Source organism: Saccopteryx leptura, chromosome X (assembly GCF_036850995.1).
Source record: "Saccopteryx leptura isolate mSacLep1 chromosome X, mSacLep1_pri_phased_curated, whole genome shotgun sequence".
NCBI lineage: Eukaryota > Metazoa > Chordata > Mammalia > Chiroptera > Emballonuridae > Saccopteryx > Saccopteryx leptura.
In genome coordinates this window covers 99,765,686-99,788,033 of record NC_089516.1, presented here as the reverse complement: position 1 = coordinate 99,788,033, position 22,348 = coordinate 99,765,686, and the positions used below count along the sequence as shown (strand labels likewise).

Sequence of the window (22,348 nt, the reverse complement as noted above, 5' to 3'; positions counted from 1 at the left end):
GTGGCTCTGTCTGTAGGCATTTGAGCTTTCCACTAATGAATCAGACTTCTCCACCTAGTCACCAGTATTACTAAACTACCATATTTCTTGCCCATGACAGCATGCTTTTTGTAAAATGTACAGCCTGGAGGAGCAGAGCGAGCATGTGTTCCCTATTGGTAGCTTATTCCCAAGAGAAAAATGTTAGGAGAAACTGGGCTACACATGCTCAGTTCTCTTTCCAAACTAGTTCAGTTCAGTCACATTGTGGGAAGGAATGAGTAAGGGAGTGAAGAGAAGCCAGGTGTTTTTTGTTTGTTTGTTTGTTTTTGTTTTTTTGCTAGTAGAGCTACCTCTATATGAAAGAAATCACTTGAAATGGAAAATAATTCCTACTTTATAATATATAAGAAATAATATTTATATATGTATAAATGAATGTATGTTTAAACCTATTTCAGATTTAAATCACAGTCACTTAAGGGCAGAGGAAGGAAAAGGAGTATGAAGGGTAAAAACACAGAAAATGGAAAGTAAAGATAAAAGCAAAGAGGAAAATACCAAGAAAATGATGAATATAAGAGGAAGATGAAGAGGCCAAAGATGCCAGTTAGAGTAGAATACATATGAAGGGGATTTTTATAGATTGGAGGCCAGATGAAGAAGGCAGTAATTTTCAGAAGTATTTAGAATGACACATAAGTTTTAAAAGTTCTGCATTAATTATGCTTCTAGCTGTAGGTAAAGGACAGCTCAACACAAAATGATCCAGGTCATTTTCTTTTTAAAAATTTGAAGGTATGGGAGCTCCAGGACCAGTTATTCAGCAGTTCAGTGGTGTTATCAGTGAACCAGGTTCTTTTCATCTTTCCACTTTACAAGTCATAGCATGCTAGCTTGAAGTCATGATCTGGCTGCTCTCATGTTCTCAAGATGGCTGCTATAATTTCAAGCATCACATACAGCTGGAACCTGTCCCTTTCACAGAAGCTCCTCAAACAAACTTCTTTCCATATGTTCTTGGTCATAATTGTGTTCCATACCCATACTTAAACCAATAATTTAGAAAGAGGAATGAGACCATCATGACTGACCCTAAGACTGCTGGGAAACTGTGAACAAAATTGGGATTATGTTAGCAAGGACGAAGGCTGTCAGCTAAGCAGCAAAAACACTCATATTCTTCATGATATTCCCCTTTTAATCCTTGTAGACTGCTTCTGTCTCTGAATAAGCGATTCAGATGACACTGAGGTTTAATTAATCTTTCTCTCCTGAACATTAACAACAAAGATTTTGCTGATTCTTTTTCTATTGAAAAAAAGGTGACTGGCAGAGATATCAAGAGTGCTGGATTTTGACTTTATTATCACTGATAAGTTTATTAATAAATCTTTCTTTTAGAAGACACACATATTTAAGTGAAAACAATTGATCATTTGGTCATGAATTGCAAGGACCCCTCAAATTGCTAAGACTGATTGTTCAAAACAGTTGTTTGGTATAATTATAAGCAAGCAATAAGATAGAGAATTTTTGTACTTTTAGCCAATGACATATCATCACATAGATACAGACTAGGTCATCTTTTTATTTTATTTTATTATTTTAGTTTATTTTTTTTGTGACAGAGACAGAGAGGGAGACAGAAAGAGGAACAGACAGGGACAGATGGACAGGAAGGGAGAGAGATGAGAAGCATCAATTCTTCCTTACAGCTCCTTAATTGATCATTGATTGCTTTCTCATATGTGCTTTGACTGCAAGCTACAGCAGACCAAGTGACCCCTTGCTCAAGCCAGAGACCTTGGGCTTTAAGCCAGCGACTTTTGGTTTCAAGCCAGTGGCCATGAGGTCATGTGTATGATCCACGCTCAAGCTAGTAACCCCTTGCTAAAGCTGGTGAACCCACACTCAAGCTGGATGAGCCTGTGCTCAAGCTGGTGACCTCGAGGTTTTGAACCTGGGTCCTCTGCATCCCAGTTTGATACTCTATCCACTGTGCCACCACCTGGTCAGACCATATTTTATTTTAATCACAGGATTTAGGGAAGGAACATGTGTGTGTGTGTGTGTGTGTGTGTGTGTGTGTGTGAGAGAGAGAGAGAGAGAGAGAGAGAGAGAGTGTGTGAGTGTGTGTGTGTGTGCGTGCATGTGTATTGTATGCATATATATATGAGCAGATATTTTGATACAAAAACCTCAGACCTTCTACTCAATATTTAATCCAATCTCTTTGAGCTTGTGGAAAAGGTAATTAAGGCAAAAAAATAAAAATGCCATTAGCTTGGTTGCTAGGCAGTCTGTGCTCAGCTTTAGGCAGGCAATAGAATTCAAAGAAAGCTTATATTATATTTAAAAAAGCTTGTTTAGACGCACTGCCACCTCCACTTTGCAGGTGCCTAGACTTTACCTCATAACCAAAGAATGATAAAGAGTGAGACAATTATCTTCACATTTGTGATAAACAAAGCTTCCCCACCTCCTTTTCTAAATTACCTTGCTCAAATGTATATTTACAGGCAGCTGGTACAGCAGAAAGAGCATATGATAAAAAATTGGACAAACTTAAGTAAGTCCCAGTTCTCATTTTTACTAGCTGTGTGTCCTTGGACAAGTTACTTATACTTTTTTTCCCCCAATTACAGCTAAAATTCAATATTATTTTTATAGTTTCAGGTGTACAACATAGTGATTAGATTACTTAGATTTTTCTGAGCCTCAGTTTTTCCCATCTGTAAAATGTATTAGTAATCTACATCTTTTAGGATTATTGTGAAGATTAAACAAAGTAATGTTTGTAAAGGGCCTAGCAGAGTGCTTGGCTCAGAGCTACCTTCCTTTCCACTTTTTCTCTTTTGGGGCTATTATGATCTTATTGATTGATGGTGACCTAACATTAAATTACAATGTGATTTCAGCTTCCTACTCTCTTGTTTTCTAATTACTGGCAGAGATACTCATTAGTTCCAGCTTTCAAAATTATTTTACTTTTAGAATCCGAAATGGTATTTCCTTAGATCAAATTATATAAGTCAATGTTTGGTTATCTCTGGGCTCTTGTTTCTTCTCTATTCAGTCAACAGATCAGCAACTGTTTATTGAGTACCTGCTATGTGACACACACTATGTTGAACTCCAGATAGAACAGTGAACAAGACAAGATTTTTGTCAGTTGTGTGTTGGAGCCAGTCCACAAAAGTCTTTGGTATTTACTTCTACTTTTATAAATACCATACTGCTACAGGTCACTTGATTGATCAATTTTGGACATGATTTGTTGATTTCCTATTACAATTGTGAATTGTTACCTCATGTACTTTCTTATCTTTCTTCAAACCTTTAATAGAGTTATGTCTCAATTTTTATATTTAGTATTTTTAATATTATAACTATATGAATATAATTCATAACTGATTCATGTGGAAAATTATGGCAATAATTCATTTTACATATAACTTGTGATTTTTACCAGAGTTCACAATTGCTGTATTTTTTTGTGACAGAGACAGAGAGGGACAGAGAGGGACAGACAGACAGGAAAGGAGAGAGATGAAAAGCATCAATTCTTCATTGCGGCACCCTAGTTGTTTATTGATTGCTTCCTCATATGTGTCTTGACTGGGGGGCTACAGCAGACCAAGTGATTCCTTGCTCAAGCCAGCGACCTTGGATTCAAGCTGGTGAGTTGTGCTCAAACCAGATAAGCCCGAGCTCAAGCTGGCGACCTCGGGTTTCGAACCTGGGTCCTCTGTATCCCAGTCTGATACTCCATCCACTATGCCACTGCCTGGTCAGGCCAATTGCTGTATTTTAAAAATTGTTTACCTTAATTTAAATTTTTAAGTCTTTCTATATTGTTTAATAAAGCTATAGAATCCTTTCAAAACAATTTTATACATGCTAAAATCTATTAAATCCTTTATCAATTTCATTTGTTTTTCCTAAGACTCTCTGTCCTCCTCCCATTCTAATCTAAACTTGTTGCTCCCTAAGTCTGTTGAACAGCTGTTGTGCTAAGATTTCTATTTTTTATGTCCCTGAAAATTTCTTTTCTCTTCCTTCTATGTTGAATCCACTATTTCATGAATCTTATGATTCTTATTTTCTTAGTTTACCCATTCAGTGGCATACATCCTTTAGTAGCTTCTAAGAAAGGTATAGAACAAGTAAAATTTTGAAGTTTTGCATGTCTGAAAGTCATTATTCTACTGTCACTATTGATGGATAGATTGAGTATATAAATCTAGGTTAAAAATAATTTTCCCTCAGCATTTTGAAGGCATGACACATTGTCTTCTAATTTCTATTGTTGGTGTTGAGAACACCAAAATCATTCTCATCCCTAATCCTGTGATACAATCTGGGTTCACTCTTCCTTATCTCACTCAGAAGCTTTAAGTATTATCTCTTTATTCTTTTTTTTTTTAAGTGAAATGTGGGGAGACGGAGAGACAGACTCCCATATGCCCCATGACTGGGATCCACATGGCAAGCCCCCTATGGGAGATGCTCGGTCCATCTGGGGCTGCTGCTCTGTTGCTCGGCAACCGAACTATTTTAGCACCTGAAGAGAGAGGCCATGGTGACATCCTCAGCACCTGGGACTAACTTGCTCAAACCATTTGAGCCATGGCTGCAGGAGAAGAAAGAGAGAGAGAGAGAGAGATGAAGAGAGATGGGAGAGGGGGAGGAGTGGAGAAGCATATGGTCGCTTCTCCTGTGTGCCCTGACTGGGAATTGAACCCGGGACTTCCACATGCCAGTCTGACACTCTACTGCTGAGCCAACTGGTCAGGGCTTATCTCTTTATTCTTGATGTTATAAAATTTCATGATGGTGTCTGACATGCATTATACTGTACATTTGTTGGAGCCTTTAAGTCTGGAAGTTCATTCTGCATAAAAAATTTTCTTATGCTATTTGTATGATAATTTCTTCAACAACATTGTTTTTGTTATCTCTGGAAATACTCTTAGTTGGATATAAATTTGCTTAGGTTGATTTTTTTTGTCTTATTATTTTTCTTGTACTATCCATATCTCTGTTTTTAGTTTTTCTTTCTGGAAAAATTCTTCAATATTGTGTCCTAACTCTTTTACTGATTTAAAAACAAAATTTGCTATCATATTTTTAATTCCCAAGAGTCAATTTTTATTGTTTGTTTATTCTATTTTATTTTTTTCTATATTTTTAATCTTTTTTATTTTTATTGAATCCAGAGAGAGGAAGGAGGGTAAGGGGGAGACAGAAGCATCAATCTGTTTCTGTATGTGCCCCGGCTAAGGACCGAACCAGCCACCTCTGCATTGCAGGACAATGCTCCAGCCAAACGAGCCATCCAGCCAGGGCTGTTTATTCTATTTTAATAACATCCTGCCTTTGTTTCATGAATATAGCATTTTTTCTTATTTCTCTGAAGATGTCTATTTTAGTTTCTTTGAAGGGTCTTACTTCTGTGTTTTCCTCATTTCCTAATTGTTCACGTTTCTTTGTTTAGATCTTCCTATTTCATGTTGGGAGCTTTCCTTAAATGTCTGGTGATTTTGGCTGTCAGTTCACATTTAAGAGTTAAGCTTTAAAAGGAAGGTTTAAAGGTGTATATACAATACATGATGGCTCTTTTAACCAGTGGGTTTCAGTATATGGCAACTGGCTAACCAGCTGAGTTTTTTGTTTTGTTTTTGTTTTTGATTTTTGCCAATATCTGTAGGTCTTGCCTTTAGGGCTCATCACTTTCTTCAGAGTAAAATGTTCCAATATTCTTGGAAGTCAGAATCCTTCCTGTCAGTATTCTAGGAAGCATATTGGAGGAAAGAGGCTAGGACTCTTCATCTAAGTATGAAGACTTTAACTCCATTACTGTTTTTTTGTGGCCCACCTATCTCCCACTTTCCTCTGGGTCAAGTGTCCCAGATCTGGAGCTCTTCTGAGTCAATTTAACCTGTTTCCTGTGGAGATCTGACTGTCTTTAGTAAAAGTGGGGATGGTCGATGTCTAACTACTATTACATAGACACTTAAACAGCTCTCCCTGTTTTAGAGCTCTGTCTCACCCCCACTTCCATAGTAATTGGTGCTTCTAATTCCTAAGGCTTTCCGGGATTCTCAGGGGACAAATCTGCTTGTTGCTTACCAATATTCACCTCTTCGAGTACTTAGGTTTAATCGCCCTTTACTCTGCTAAATTAGTTGCCATTCCTGTAGCAGCTTTTCATCTTCATTTTCTGTGGTTTAGGGTTACAGACTTCTGCTAATGCCATTAGGTATGGAGGTTTAGTGTTTTTGTTCCTTGTTCTCTTTGTTGTTTGGGAGTGATGTTTAAGAGGAGGAAGGGAGTGAGGAAAAAAGTCTTAATGTGACTATGTTTAATCAGGAAGTCATGTTGGAAAAAAGAAGTTACAAAAAGATGTATATGATATTTTTATTGGTGATTTTACCATAATTTGTTAATTAATTAAGCAAGTATTTATTAAGATCAGATATAACATGGTAGATAAGAGCATGGGCTTTGAAGACAGACTGCTGTGAAATTTACTTAAGCTCTGTATCTTCTTTTTTTTATTTGAGAATGATAATAGTACCTACCTCATAGAGTTGTGGTGAAGATTAAATGAGTTAACACATATAAAGAGCTTGCTTTGCACTTAAAACTCTTCAATGAATGTGAATTATTATTGCATTGTTATTTTTACTGTTACCACTGGCTAGGCACTATACAGGCAATATAATGGGAAACAAAATAGAAACAGGGTCTTTCCCTAATGAAGGAGAACAGTTTTACTATTTCAGTGTGCTAAGATCCTGGATATAAAACTGGGACCTTACTATATATTGGTCACAAATTCAAGATTAGGACAAGAGAATTGAACACTGCAAGTCCAGGATGACTGTGCTCCCCTTCTGAAATGTTAACAATAGCAGCTATCATGTTTTCTGTGCTTACTCTGCACGATGATAGTTTACATAAATGATCCCATTGAATTCTCAGACCAAGCCTACAAATTAGGTATTAATAACTCCATTTTATGGACAATGAAACAGGGTTAGAGTAACTGGTCCAAGGCCATACAGCTTGCAAGTGGCAGAGCTAGGATTCCAACCCAGGTCTGCTACCAAAACCTGACCATTTAACAACACATTAGTCTTTAAAAAAATTACACTGTGTACGATGTCTAATGCTTTACTCTAACAAAGTAACATTACTAAATGACTAAAATTGTTTTCCCTTGATATATGAGGTGATAAGGCTTTATGAAGACCCATGAAAAGAAAACAATAAGTCAGAATGAAGGGGTTAGGAGAGTGGGAAATCAGTAACAAATTTCCTAATTTGGTGTTAGGATGATTGGGCAAGGATGATCACTTTGTCCATTTATGTATGTATGTATATATGAATGTATGCATGTATGTATTTACTTACAGAATAGACTTCTGACCTAAGGTTTTAGTGCTTGCATTTTTATCTTTTATTGTTTTCCTTTGTTTGTAATGACATTCTATTGGCTACAAGTGCATATTGCTGGATCACACATTTTGGATGTTTTTTTCAAATGTGTCCTTATTTGGCTAAGCAAAAGAAATCCTCTGTATTTCTCAGCAAGCTCAGAGGATCTTAAGCTCCTTGCACCCATTGTTTTCCATTACCCTAAATATGGGTGCCTGGGATGCTAAGCTGAAGGGAATGTGGTTAGGACTGGAGCATTCAGGATGAGCCTACCACACAGGTTGTCAGAAAAGGCTGCCTGCAGCTCACAGTGGCTACAACTGTTTTTGTACCTCATTCTTTGTATAAAATCAGCATATTGTATTCCTGAGTAGCATATCAAACAACTTTTGCTATTAACCATCTGTTGGCTATTTCCAGCGGTTGAGATCATGCATTATTGGGGGTACTGCCTTTAATGACTGAAATTCAATTACCTTTTGGTTTCATGATCTCTGCATATGCCTGGGTTTTTGTGCAAAAGTGATGTTACCATTTTGTCCTTCAAGTGATGCTTCCCAAGCCAGGTATGTTTTAATGTATACTTTCAAGGACAATATTTTTGGAAGCCAGTTCTGTGTTTTCAAACACAGTAAATCTGAACTAATGATAGTCAACTAAATAACACCATGAAGCATTATAGTGAACAAATTCAAATGTCACTTCTCTTAACAAAAACCTTATTCTCTCAGATATAAGCTCCAAAACATCTAAGGTATGGCTAGCTAAAGCCAATGAATAACAAGTATAAGTTTTAATTATCATTCACTTATTCAAAAATTCATTCAGGTTCAGTTTCATAAGCAAAAGAATCATCAGTGAGTTCCAAATTCTGGGCTGTCATGTGAAAAGGGTCATTTGTCTGACAGAAGTTCCTGCCTATTTTGTCTTTCTTCTTTGGAGCTGTAGTAAGAAGCCAGGGCAGAGGGTTGTGGAGAGTGTCCTTTTTTTCCCTGTCCCTCTCTCTACGTCTTCTTTCTCTCATTATTTGTAGCAGCTGCAACTAGACCTTTTGTGACCAATGTTAACAGAGTGTGCCTTTGATTTACGGGAAGGGGCAATTCCTATTGCTGAAAGGCACAATGGATGAAACAGGCATACAAACCAGCTAGAACACAAATCCAAGCCCTTACAGTAAGAGTGGACACAACCACTCTTTTGTAACTGAATACTGTTGCTATGGCTATGCTTTTCACGTTAGTTTCAGGTCCCTCTACCATACTTTTGTGGCTGTGTGTATGTGTACACAGGCGTGTGTGTGTGTGTGTGGTATGTGATGAAGGCTAGAGAATCTTGAAAAACAGGGTCAGGCTTCAGTAATTTTGGTGAGTTGCTGTCAGTCAGCTCTAACACGGTTCAATTTGAGAGCATAAAGGGCAGTGTAGCCTGGCCATCTCAAAACCCTTTGGGATGTGTCAACTCAGAGGTGAGGGTATTGTTTTTAAGGGTTTCAATCTTTGCTTTCGGCTATAGGTAGATTTAGTCTCTTTCCCAGAAAGCTCTGTGCCTCACAAAAACAGATTACTAGTATTCTTTTTGCTTTCAGGGGTTTGCTGCCCTGTGGTTTTTTACTCATTCATTTTACTAGGATTGATTTTATACTCTACCTTCTAGTCTTCACTTATTGTCTAACTTACCAAAGCCCCAGAAAACAGGCAGGCTCTTGCAGAAATCCTAATGACAATTAAATGAAGCACCTAAGAATGTCAGGAGGCAGAGGTAGTGAAAGCCTCTTAAGAAACCCCAGTGTGTGCTAAGCAGCTAAGTGTAGATGTCTTGGTAGTAGCACATGTTTGTACAGTGCATGTTAAGGCAGAGTGGTAAGTGGAGATCACTGGAATGAAACTCAGGCAACTGATGTGTTGATTTCTGTGCTGTGATTAGTTATCTCTGCAATCTGAGGGAAGGTTTCTGGCTTAATCTACTGGAAGCATGGAGTACCTTTTTAATTTTTATTTATTTTTTATTTATTCATTTTAAAGAGGAGGAGAGAGAGAGAGAGAGACAGAGAGAGAGAGAAAGGGGAGACAGAGAGAGAGAAGTGGGGGAGGAGATGGAAGCATCAACTCCCATATGTGCCTTGACCAGGCAAGCCAAGGGTTTCGAACCGGTGACCTCAGCATTTCCAGGTCAACGCTTTATCCACTGCGCCACCACAGGTCAGGCCATGGAGTACCTTTTTATAAATGGGGAAGACTCATTGCAGATGAAGCAGGAAGATATGAGATAATGATTAGGATTTTGATTTTGGGTCTATTAAAATTTAACATCCAAGTAGAATATTAAAGTAGGTAGTTGACTATATCAGTGTGGAATTTAGGAAAGAGGCCTGAGCTGGAACTATTAGTCTGGGACTTATGACATAGATACGGTATTTATAGCCAGGAGACTATAAGCGATAACCAGTGGAGTAAATGTAGATAGAGAAGGGGGTGAAGGACTGAGCTGTGGGACACTTCAATGTTAAAAGATCAGAGAGATGAAGAATAATTCATATAGAGGTCAAACAAAAATGTCTGCAAGCTAAGTTTGATTTCTGGACTAGATAAAGAGTTGGAAAATTTCACAGGAGTTTGGAACTCAGAGGCACAAGGATTTCAACCAAGAATGCTAAACTAAGAAATAGATTACCTCAGTTTTAATCCATTTTATGACTAGGTAACTGACCTTGAAAAATGACTTAACTACTCTGGGTATCCTTTTTATACCTAGAAAGAAAGACAGCTAGACCAGATGATCTCCAAGATTTAGACATTTATGATTCTGTATCTTCATTTTTGAAGCCCAGAGAGTGAAGGGAAGTTATTTGATCAATATCTTGGCATTATGCCAGTGTGTCTTCTTCTATGTTGTTGATTTCTTTTTGTATTTTCCCGAAGCTGGAAACGGGGAGGCAGTCAGACAGACTCTCACATGTGCCTGACCGGGATCTACCTGGCATGCCCACCAGGGGGCGATGCTCGGCCCATCTGGGGCATTGCTCTGCTGCAACCAGAGCCATTCTAGCACCTGAGGCAGAGGCCATAGAGCCATCCTCAGCGCCTGGGCCAACTTTGCTCCAATGGAGCCTTGGCTGCGGGAGGGGAAGAGAGAGACAGAGAGGAAGGAGAGGGGGAGGGGTGGAGAAGCAGATGGGCACTTCTCCTGTGTGCCCTGGCTGGGAATTATACCCAGGACTCCCGCATGCCAGTCGGACACTCTACCACTGAGCCAACCGGCCAGGGCCTATGCCGTTGATTTTTAACCCTAAATATATATTAGACTCTCTGGGGGAGCTTTTAGTAATACTGATTACTGGGTCCCAAACCTACAGTGTCTCGTTTTGTTGGTCTAGGTTGGGTTTAGCATTGTTATTTTTGACACTCCTCAGGTAGTTCTAATGTGCAGCTAGGACCGAAAACCCTCTGCTCTACATTAACAAGGCATGACAGTGTTTTGTTAGCTACTACAATTCTCTGTATCTTGACTTGTATTTCTACCACAAAAATGATTCACTCAATTTTAAGTCCTTTCATTCAGGTGAATGTTGTTACAGAAGGATAACTTTCTAGACCTTGAAAAACCAAAGTAGCAAGTATCAGCTTTCCCTGAAGCTCAGTTAAATGGCAGGACCATAGATTTTTTGAACTCCATCCTAGAAGTGAAATGTTATGGAAAACCATGAAGCCACAGCTGGTCTGAGGGAAAGGAAGGAGGGATTGTTCCTTTTTTCTTCCTACCTTAATAGAAAAAAGAGATACAAGGTTTGTTCCAAGAATAAGCTTGCAAAGTTAAGGAACAGTGCATCAGTCATAGTACACAAATGCTGTTGCTTTTACCACATTTATAAAGCAGGCAGACTCATGCTGCCACTGTAGCAGTTTTAACTGCTTAATAGTGGCTTGTCACCAAGGCTTTGCCACTTTGTATAACAATGAGATATAGAGTTTCTTGATTAAACTAACATCCTCCATATACTACAACATTTTGCTCTGTATTTGTGGCCGTGTATGTGTTAGTATGTATGTCTACATGTGTATGTGTTTAAAACTATTCTAGTGTTCACTTTTTCTCGGGAGCATGTGTCTAGGAGAATAGCCATTTTGAACAAGGCTTTGACTGTGGATACACATTATTTACAGTCTTACCCCACACAGCTACCACTCTACTAGTGACAGCAAAGTGATTTTACCATGCATAATGCACCAGTAATTAACCTGGTGAATTTCCTTTGAATACTTCTTATCTGTTCTATACATGTTTTTGTTTTGTTTTGTTTGTGCCCTTTGTAACTCTAAATCACTTTCATATTTTAGAGACATAAACATATATTATATATGACTTGGTTTGCTCATAAAATTGTCATATTTGATATACTTAAAGATGTAAAGGCCTGGGGAAGAAAAACAGAAAAATTCAGGGGAGATACCAAGCAAGTCCTCAGAAACCATTGTTTTTTTCCCCACCTCTGGGTCTCTTAGCTTTCCTCCACTCAGATGTGCAGTCCATTATAATGAACATAGGCTTGGAATACACTCTGATATTGCTCTAGGGTGACTAGGTCTCAAGATAATTGTAATTTTTAAAAATAGGTTTCACCATTGTTTGGAACCATCTACAATTCAATTTACCTTATCGCACAAGCCATGAATTATGCTGTGAAAGAAAATGGACAGGCTAAGGCTGCCAGCCTGGTTCAGCATTCCAGAAACATGCAGTTCTATGGATTCAACCAGTTGATAAAGACAGATGCAAATGGAAATGGAATTTCAGAATATGTAATCCTGGACACCAACTGGAAAGAATGGGAACTCCATAGTACTTACACTGTGGACATGGAAACAGAGCTACTACAGTTCAGAGGGACTCCCATTCACTTCCCTGGTGGCAGACCCCCTCGAGCAGATGCAAAATGCTGGTTTGCAAAAGGGAAGATCTGCCAAGGAGGTAAGAAATGGAAAATCGCCGGTAGTCAGTTTGGTTTAGCTTGGGTTACAAAGGAACCTCTTTAGGGGAAGGCATATTTTAATATTGGAACACTCATAGAATCAATCATTTGCATTCAGATGACATAAAAATCTTGGCACGCCATGTAATTAATTTAAAATAATACGAACAATGAGAGATAATTTGCAGCCTTGAATAACCACTCACAATTTAAAAGCTTCTCCCACTTGTTTTCTTAATTAAAATTTTTATTTTTCAAATACAGTTTACATTCAATATTATCTGTATTAGTTTCAAGTGTACAGCGTAGTGGTTAGACAATCACATACTTTACAAAGTGCCCTCTGATATTTCAAATACCCATCTGGCACTATACATAATTATTAGAATATTATTGACTGTTGTCCCTATGCTGTACTTTACATCCCGTGACTGTTTTGTTCCTAAAGACTTGTAGTTCTTTTTTTTTTTTTGTATTTTTCTGAAGCTGGAAACGGGGAGAGACAAACAGACTCCTGCATGCGCCAGACCTGGATCCACCCGGCACGCACACCAGGGGCAAAGCTCTGCCCACCAGGGAGCGATGCTCTGCCCCTCCGGGGCGTCGCTCTGTCGCGACCAGAGCCACTCCAGCGCCTGGGGCAGAGGCCGAGGAGCCATCCCCAGTGCCCAGGCCATCTCTGCTCCAATGGAGCCTCGGCTGGGGGAGGGGAAGAGAGAGACAGAGAGGAAGGAGAGGGGGAGGGGTGGAGAAGCAGATGGGCGCTTCTCCTGTGTGCCCTGGCAGGGAATCGAACCCGGGACTTCAGCACGCCAGGCCGACGCTCTACCACTGAGCCAACTGGCCAGGGCTCAAGTTTGTAGTTCTTAATCCCTTCAACTTTTTCAGCCAGCTCACCAGCCCCCTCCAGTATAGCAACCCTTATTCTGTTCTCTATATCTGCTAGTTATTTTAAAAAGGATCCCACTCCCACAGGGGTTACTCCTAGATATAAATATTTTGTAGGTTTCTATTCCCGCCCCCTGCTAGAAAGGTCACTTGGTCTTCCCTTGATGTATCCAAATCCTGTCAATCAGGCTCCAGTACAGAAATGCTTCATCTATACCCTCTCCTCTCTAAACTTCTATTGAACTAAAAGTCTGTACCTCACAGCTTAGCACAAAATTGCTTTTCAATTGTTTCTTATAGATTGATTGTGTCTCCCTTTCCCAATGCTCCTTGAGGGTAGGGACCATAGCTAATAATTCTTATACTTCACAACTGCCTAACACAGTCCGCATCCAATAAACACTTGCAGTTTGATTGACTGATAGAACTCCTCTGGCCTGTGGAAGATGGGAAACTCCACCAAATCTTTGAGAGCCACAGGAAACTTTTGAAGGACTCATTTTATTGCTATGTGTATACCACAATCTTCTAAAACTAAAATCATATATTTGAGATGGACTTTCATTTCTATTTTTGCTTCAGTATAACATACCCAACTACCGCTTTACTCACATCATCATATATATATTCCCCCTGAAATGGTAGAAATCCATCCAAATATTTAGATTTTCCAGAGGTCAATTTATATACTGATGAAAACACTAATTATCAAAACCAGACTCACCTTCTAAGGACAAATGCTATATTTTTCATCAAAACCTCACAAGGTCTATGGGGTCCAGTGAATTAAAAATATATTTTATTTTATGAAGGCAACATAATACTTACCCTTCGCAGGTGAGATAACATTTATTCTGAAGAACTCTATTGCTGTCAACTTAAAATAAGGTACTCAAAGTTTTCCATTCGTGGACTTTTTCCTCCAAAGAAACACCCAGTTTAGGCTTAATTCATGTGATTTGTTATTGTCAGAGTGGTGAGTGGTTTTGCTTCAGAACAGTGAAATTGCTTTCTGTGTCCATAAAGTCAACAAGACAGACTGTGCTGTAGAAAAATGGAATTAAGTTAGGTAGATGTGGCTTGATTTTAGAGTCACCAGAAAGCATGAGGAGTCTCTCTGTGGTGCTTTCTATTTACAGCCTCTCTCTGATAATGTCATTCTTCTTCTTCCTCTCACTCTCTGCAGGCATCAACCCTGTCTTTGCCGTGATGGTCTGCCTTGCTTTGCTTATAGTCCTGCTGACTATTAATGGATTTGCTTACTTTATAAGGTACATTTTTGTGTGTATATAAAAATATAAGCCCATAATAACGTTGTTAGTATTAATTTCCAGGAAGTCATGTTGCAGTGCAATTTCCTCATTACACGACTCACTGATTTCCTTTTTTCCATAGAGATTTACCATCCCTACTGGCCCCATTTAGGATGAAGTGTTTTCATGATGCCAAGAATAACTTCCTCCACTGTATTGTTAGTGTTGCTGCCTGTGAGTAGATCTTGCTCTCAGCACTATCGTAAAACAAGATCTTTAGGGCCTGTCTACACCCTTTCTGTACATTTCCCCCCATTGGCAGCATTTTCTATTACCATCTCCTTCCTTATATGTTATGGGCTTGTAGAGAATAGATTTGGGGTATTTTTAAGAAGTTTCAAGAATTAGAATTGGCTAGAATTCAACATTTAGGGATAATGATACTAACTCACAGGATTATAGTGGAGTTTAAATAAACTAAAATAAAGTACCTAGAACAATACTTGACTCATAGTAGGTGCTCATCAAATGGTAAATTTCAACTCCTTCCCAGGTACATGAGACTCTCCTGCTGAGTGTTGGGAGCACAGAATCCTCACTTTGTCACTCATGACTTTTACTCAGGGTATCATATTCCAGATTTTTACTGTTTTCTTCCTTGGACCAAAGCTCTCCTAGCTAATCATTAACATTATCATTGTCATCATTCTTTCTGTTCCTCTCTCAAGTCCTTTAATAGGTGACCAACTACTCTGATGAACTAACTCAGGATTAGGGACAAATGACTTAAGATGTCTTAATATGATCCCCTTTTCTTATAATCTTTTCATTTTAACAGTTGGACCCTCCTCCATACTAGGATGATTTAGGGAAAGTGAAAAATAAAGTCCACCACAACTCTCCTGCTTTACCCTTTACACCCTGCAAACCACACCTTTGTTATCTCTTTGTAAGGATTGTCCTGACAGCAATGTGATGCAAACTTGGTAAGGAATGGATTGGAGCAATTTTGGTGAGTTTCAAGAAAGAATGTCTAGAGTGTATTGAGTAGCTGTATAAATTTGGACCAAATACTAAACCTCTCTTGGACGGAATTTTCTCATTTTAAAATAAATGAATTAGATTAGATGATTTATAAAAGCCCTTCCAGCTCTGCTATTCTAATGACTGTGAAATCCTGGATTGAGATGATAGCAGGTATAGCTCTTAGTGTTTAATATGTTGGCATTGCTGTGAAAAAACACTGTGATCCATTCTCCCCAGGATTAGAAACTTGATAAAGTCAAACAGTGTAATAGGCAGCTAATGAACTAGAAAAACACACTTGCAAAATGTTAATGGCAGACAGTACCAGATATTACCAGTGAAGTTAAGCCTCTTTCTCTGAATTTGGTTAAGAAAGAATTCAGAACCAAGAGATCTGGCATCAGAAGTTTATTTAGAAGGTCACAGAGGTAGAAGAGGTGAGATGAAGAAGAAGTGAGCCAAATGGGCTGTGTGGACTGAGGAAACAAGATACAGAGGCTAGAAAGGGAGCTTAGGAATAAGAAAGGCAAAGAAAATGCACCTGATGGCCTGACCTGTGGCGGAATGCTGAGGTCACTGGTTTGAAACCCTGGGCTTGCCCAGTCAAGGCATATGCGAAGCAATTACTATAAGGTGATGCTTCCCGCTTCTTCTCTCTCTCTCTCTCTCTCTCCCTCTCTCTTCTAGCTAAAAATAAATAATAAAAATAAATAATAATAATAATAATAATATAATAAAAAGAAAATGCACTTGGGGAAAGGAGAGGGGGAAAGGTGTGAGGCGTGCTCCAGAGAGTATATGCTGTGTTTCTCATCTTGAGAGGCTTTATTTGTTTTCCAAAGGCAGGGACTTTAGGGGAGATCTCAGGGGAGGATCTCAGTAGAATATTCATCAGCTTTTCAGGCATGTCCTTTTAGGTTTATGGTCTCTACTAATTTGTCAGTACAAAGGCAGGTGGACATTAGTCATTGCAGCTAGTCCTGATGTTAGCCATAGTGTTTGTTGTTCTACCTGGACTTGCTGCTTTTCTGGGCCTGGAGCTGAAACACAACTGAGGCTTAAATGTTATCTCTAGTTTTACCAAAACTCTGTTTCTGTGGTCAGCAGGCACAAGGCTTTTGTTCCTAAGGTTATTTGATGCAGGCCAGAACCTCATTGTTTTGGGAGCTTAATGTTTAAGGGAATGGTCATGCAAGGGCTTGTATGGGAGTCTTATGAGGCTTTTTTCTGGCCCCATTATTTCTTCTTTAAGGGGGTCTACCACATGACTCATGACATACCAGGAGAGGGTCTGAACTACATGACCAGTGATATGAAAGGTCGTGGGGTCTAAACCACATGACCAGTGATATGCTATGGGAGAAACAGTCACCCTGGGAACAAGGTCCCACCCTAAGTACTTCTCCCAGGTTCACCTGTTGCTAGGCACCCAGAACTTTCTGCCCTGATGACCTACTGTACCTGGCCTATGGTTTGTACTCTGCTCATGTCTAAGTGCTTACTATACTGATAAAGACATTACTTCAAAGGAACTTTTAGTTTTAATTTCTGTGACTGTGACATATCCCTGATCACAACAGAAATTTAATGTCTAGTATTTCTGCTGCTAAATAATAATGTATTTAATTAACATCATTAGCTACTTAGTGAAAATAAGTTTCATTCCATCAAAAAGCTTCCCCCTTCTAGATAGATTTGAGGAGTAACAGGCTCTGGCTACCCAATGCCAAACCATCCCATGGTAGGGAGGAAAATGGAGTCACTCAGCTGTTTGTGTTAGTTGTCACCCTGCCCCCCAACCCCAAATGACTGTTCTCACTGGTCTTTCCAATGGAATTAATTAGTTTATTTGGGTCTAAGGTGAGACCAATATGCAATTTATTTATTTTTTAGCAAGAGGAGGGGAGAGATAATAAAATGAACTCCCACATGCACCCTGACTAGGATCTATCCAGCAACCCTACCTGGGGCCAATGCTTGAATAAACTGAGCTATTTTTAGTACCCGAGGCAGAGGCACTGGACCAACCAGGCCATCCTCAGTGCCTGGGGCTATGCTTGAATCACCCGAGGCACTGGTTATGTGACAGGAAGAGAGACAGAATGAGGAGAGGGAGGGAGAGAGAAACAGATGATTGCTTTTCTTAGGTGCACTGACCAGGAATCAAACCTAGGATGTCCATACGCTGGGCTTATGCTCTACCCCCTAAGCCAGTGGTCCCCAACCTTTTTTGGGCCACGGACCAGTTTAATGTCAGAAAATATTTTCACGGACCGGCCTTTAGGGTGGGACGGATAAATGTATCACGTGACCGAGACAAGCATCAAGAGTGAATCTTAGACGGATGTAACAGAGGGAATCTGGTCATTTTTTAAAAATAAAACAACGTTCAGACTTAAATGTAAATAAAATGGAAATAATGTAAGTTATTTATTTTTTCTCTGCGGACCGGTACCAAATGGCCCACGGACCAGTACCGGTCCGTGGCCCAGGGGTTGGGGACCACTGTCCTAAGCCACCAGCCAGGGCCTAATCTGCAATTCTTGATAAGGGAAGAAAAAAACCCAAATAATGGGGTTGGGAGGATTTGTTTGGAGCTTGTGGGCTGAAGGGCAAAGAAGAATGGAAAGCAAACTGATTGGAGAAGGACATGATTAGAAATGGAAATAATAGGAGAGGAAAATGAGTTTGAGACAATTGGTACCTCAAGTGGTCACAGAAAACTCAAAGATAGGAGAAAAGCACATCATTTTCCAGAGTCACTTGGTTCTTGGTTCCTCAGCTAACAAAGCACAAAAGGTGCCCTCTCTTTGCTGCCTACCTCCTTCTCTCTGCCCACACGGCTGCAATCAGAAGAGCTGAGCAGCTGATGAGTTTCTGTAATAGATGGTGATTACTTGCAGGAGAGTGACTCTCTCTGTTCCTTCATTTTCTGTGTTTTGATTGTTTAAGTTTTCTCAGAAAGAAAAACGTGCGAAGAACCCAACCACCCCAAAACAAAGGATTCTTTGAACTCCTTCTTTCTCCCTCATTTGAAACAGATTGCCTCTCCTTTCTATGAAGCTCTCCCATGCTTTGTAATACTAATGATGATAATGATAATAGTGAGCCCTTATACTTTCATAGTGCTTCATGCTTTTCAAAGCACTTTCACATACATTATCTCATTTGGTTTTCCAAACAACTATATAAAAGTGGGTAATGCAAGGACAATTATCCCACTAAATAGATGAGGATGCTGGGGCATGAAGAGGTTAAATTATATATTTATCCAAGATTATCTGGCTAATTAATAACAGAATCTGCACTATACTCTAGGTCTTTGGATTGGGAGTCTAGTTCTCTTTTTACTTGTGTGTATTCTGTAGCATAATTATTTTGACAGGTGTGCTTGCTTTAAGACAATTCACTACACATATGAAACAGATAGGGAGTGATGCTTTACTTTGCCAATAAATTCATGTGTTCTACCCAAGAATTCACTACAGGGCTCTTTTAATTTTCTCTGCAGGGCAGCAGCTCCCACAGTGATAAGGGACATATTTGTTGGCAGACAATTAGAAACACATTAATTGTTTGTTTACAAATCAGTGGAATCACTGAGAAAAACTGACTAGATTTCTGGTACTTAAAGCTACAGCGACACTGTAAATTTCTTAGAGCAGCTTGACAAAGCATTTTTATTCAGTGGTTGTTTTCCCTACTTTGGCACTCAGCTTTAGTACATTCCACAGGGTGACCATTAAGGGTTTATGGAAAAAGTAAAACTGTAGCTGTCAGACCCCAAGAGAAAACAGAACAAAATAACCACGTGGACTAATCCAAGGTTCCCTTCAGGTCCTCAAGTTGTCATGTCAGCTCAACTGAGATGACCTACCTTGCTGTGTGGGTAGACATTATAAACTCCTATGTGTCTAGTAATTGATTTGTTAGAAATAATTACATTCACTGCAAATTAATAGGCATGTTTGGAGAGAATCAGGTTTAAACTGTGTCTATGTAATGTTCAGACAAGAGACCAATTCAGTAAAAGAAAAAAAAAACAAAAACTGTCAGCCTACTTGTTTGGAACCATGTAGACAAAGCAACCAACTGATTGAATTTTTCCACTTTTCAAACTGTTGCTTTGGCAACGCATAGATGCAACTTTGCAAGACAAGTGGTCTTGTGGGCAGAAATCTGGGCCCACAGCCAGGGACCAAGGATTCGAATTCCAGCTCTGCCTCAGGCTAGGAGATCTCAAACAATTTGCTTAATTTTATTTATTTTTATTAAATGTGTTTTTGTGACTATAAAATAGAGATTAATGATTCTTGGCCCTGACATTATTAGAATATATACTATGGCACATGTAAAAGAGTGTTGAGTTTATTTAAAAATATTCAAAGGTGATGTTTTTGAATGTGCCCTTGATGTGGGAACACCACTTTCTTGGTCTTAGATGTCATTCCCATGCAACACCTTCATCCCTCCCTTTGATGTCTCTTCAATGGCATTTTCACTTTTCTCTTTTTGTCTTTTGTTATTCTGCAAGTTGTGAGGACCAGGGTTGCTGCCTCTCTTTGCTGTGGGTACTGTGGTAAAGATCTATGTGTGGTTATTTTCTCAATTATCTTGTGTATTTTTAAACTTCTGTTACAGGGCAAATTTACCCTGGTTTTAAAAAGCATCCATCCTCATGACCCTGTGATATTATGCTTGTTTCAGGCGTCGTATAAATAAAATACAGTTGATTAAAGGACCCAACAGAATTCTACTAACTTTAGAGGATGTGACATTTATCAATCCCCATTTTGGCAGTAAGGTAAGGAGCTTCCTTTTCTTTTTGCTGTAGTATCCAATATGGTATCCACAAGCCACAAGTGACTATTGAGCACTTTACATGTGGCTAGTCTTAATTGAGATGTGCTGTAAGAGTAAAATACACACTAGATTTAAAAGACCATAAAAAACATGTAAAATACTTCATTAAATTTAAAAAATATATTAATTACATACCAAAATGATAGTACTTTGCATATACTGGGTTACAGAGTATTATTAGAGTTAATCACAACTTTTTTCTTATGTTTTTTTAATGTGCCTACCTACCAGAAAACTTAAATTTACATGTATTGCTCATGTTACATTTCAATTGGATAGTGCTGTCTTAGAACAGTTATGTGGAATTGATGTAGTACACATTGAGTAATAGTGTAGTTTTCACTTCATATATCCCTTTTTGTACATTTGGTCTCAACATTTCATTACTAGTTTCTCAAGAGCAGGAGTACATCTTTTTTTTTTGTTGTTGTTGTTAATGTTAGCCCATAGCACCCTACATGGTGCTGACAGTATAATAGGTGCTCATAATATTATAGTTTTGTGAGTAAATCAACTAGTGAAAGAGAGTTGAGTTTTACAAGGGGTTCTGTTCTGATTGTGATTGTGTTGTAATTGGCGATCTTTATTGAGTGCCTGCTACTATGTTCTGGCCCTGTGCTGGAAATGGAATATAGTCCCTGCCTTCAAGGAAATTACAATCAAGCCAAAAAAACAAATCATACTACACAGGAAAGTTGATAGAAAATATACTGCCCAAAAGATACTAGAAATATGGTAGAACTTGAGAGGAGACAGATCAGTGGAGAAAGGCTTTTCAGAGATGCAGCACTGAATCTGTGTCTTAAAGAAGGAAGCATAGGATTTTTCTAGATCAAGATAAGAAACTGGTAACCAATTTTGTTTGACACTTATACTTACAAACATTAGTAACTAGATTTTTGAAATTGTGAGATTGCACATAAAAATCTGAATTTCTGGGTGTTTTTTAAAAGGTTGGATATCTATCAGCTTTGGGTATCATTGTGACAATTCATTCAAACTCAGTAGTAGTTGTCCTTTCAGGAAGAGGCATACTTTCTGCAGTTTGACACCATTCCCATCACACTTTATTGTCTTTCACTTAGCTTATTTCATCAATTTCTAATTCCCATCTGGCCCCTATAAGCATCTTAGGCAGAGAAAACAGCATAAATAAAGGGAAAAGGGAATGTATGGAGAAGTTTTGGCAAATGTAGCTAGTAATGGGATAGTGTGCTTTTCTGTGCCCAGTCTATGGCCAAAATAAAGACCTTAGTCTTTGCAAATTTTAATATGGTGTTGACAGGATGTAGGGAGAGGATGCAAAAACATCATTTTGTCCCCATGTAGCTTTGATACATTTGTGTACCAGATTTGAGAATTACCTCTGTGACCAAACTGATCATTTGCCTAAATGTGATACTGGAAGGTGCACTTTAACTAGTTGGCTAGGTGAGAATGGATTTACAGGGTTGTTGGAATCAAGTAAAATGTTCTGCGGTTTTATTTAATTTTAATTACCACCTTAACTCTTAACTTGTTTAAATCATCAGATCCTGTTTTAAGGTTGATATCATGTTCCTGGGAATGTATTGTTGAATGCCGAAATTATCACTCTGACTGAAAGCCATATATTGACGATAGCCGAAGACCCTGAGGTGGTGGAATTTGTCTGGACTTGCCACATTCAATATGCCCTGTATGAAATTTCGCACCTCAATTAGAAAGGGAAGATGATAAAGTGCAAGCTCTAAAGCAATCCCAATATGTAATGTGATACTAAAAGAAACCCAAACAACAACAACAACAACAAAAAGCATTAAATTATGTGACAAAATATTTTTACCTAGAAATGATTATCAGCAGTTAAAAAAAGATGGTAGAAGTTATTTTCCAAGGGTAGCAATATAGAGCATAGTTTTGGTCAAAAGTAATAAACTTATTTTTT

At 38.7% G+C, this 22,348-nt stretch overlaps 1 protein-coding gene across 4 annotated transcripts in view; it reads left to right on the top strand.

The window, feature by feature from the left end:
• The window catches only part of GUCY2F (guanylate cyclase 2F, retinal), a 120,193-nt gene that overhangs the window by 24,218 nt on the left and 73,627 nt on the right, over positions 1-22,348 (top strand). For 3 of the 4 annotated variants that reach the window (XM_066357155.1, XM_066357153.1, XM_066357154.1), the window contains exons 4-6: positions 12,036-12,390; positions 14,466-14,550; positions 20,266-20,362. The exons of the other annotated variant lie outside the window; for it this stretch is intronic. In XM_066357155.1, the coding sequence (XP_066213252.1) occupies positions 12,036-12,390; positions 14,466-14,550; positions 20,266-20,362 (537 nt within the window). The remainder of the gene's footprint in view (positions 1-12,035; positions 12,391-14,465; positions 14,551-20,265; positions 20,363-22,348) is intronic. 4 annotated transcript variants of the gene reach the window in all.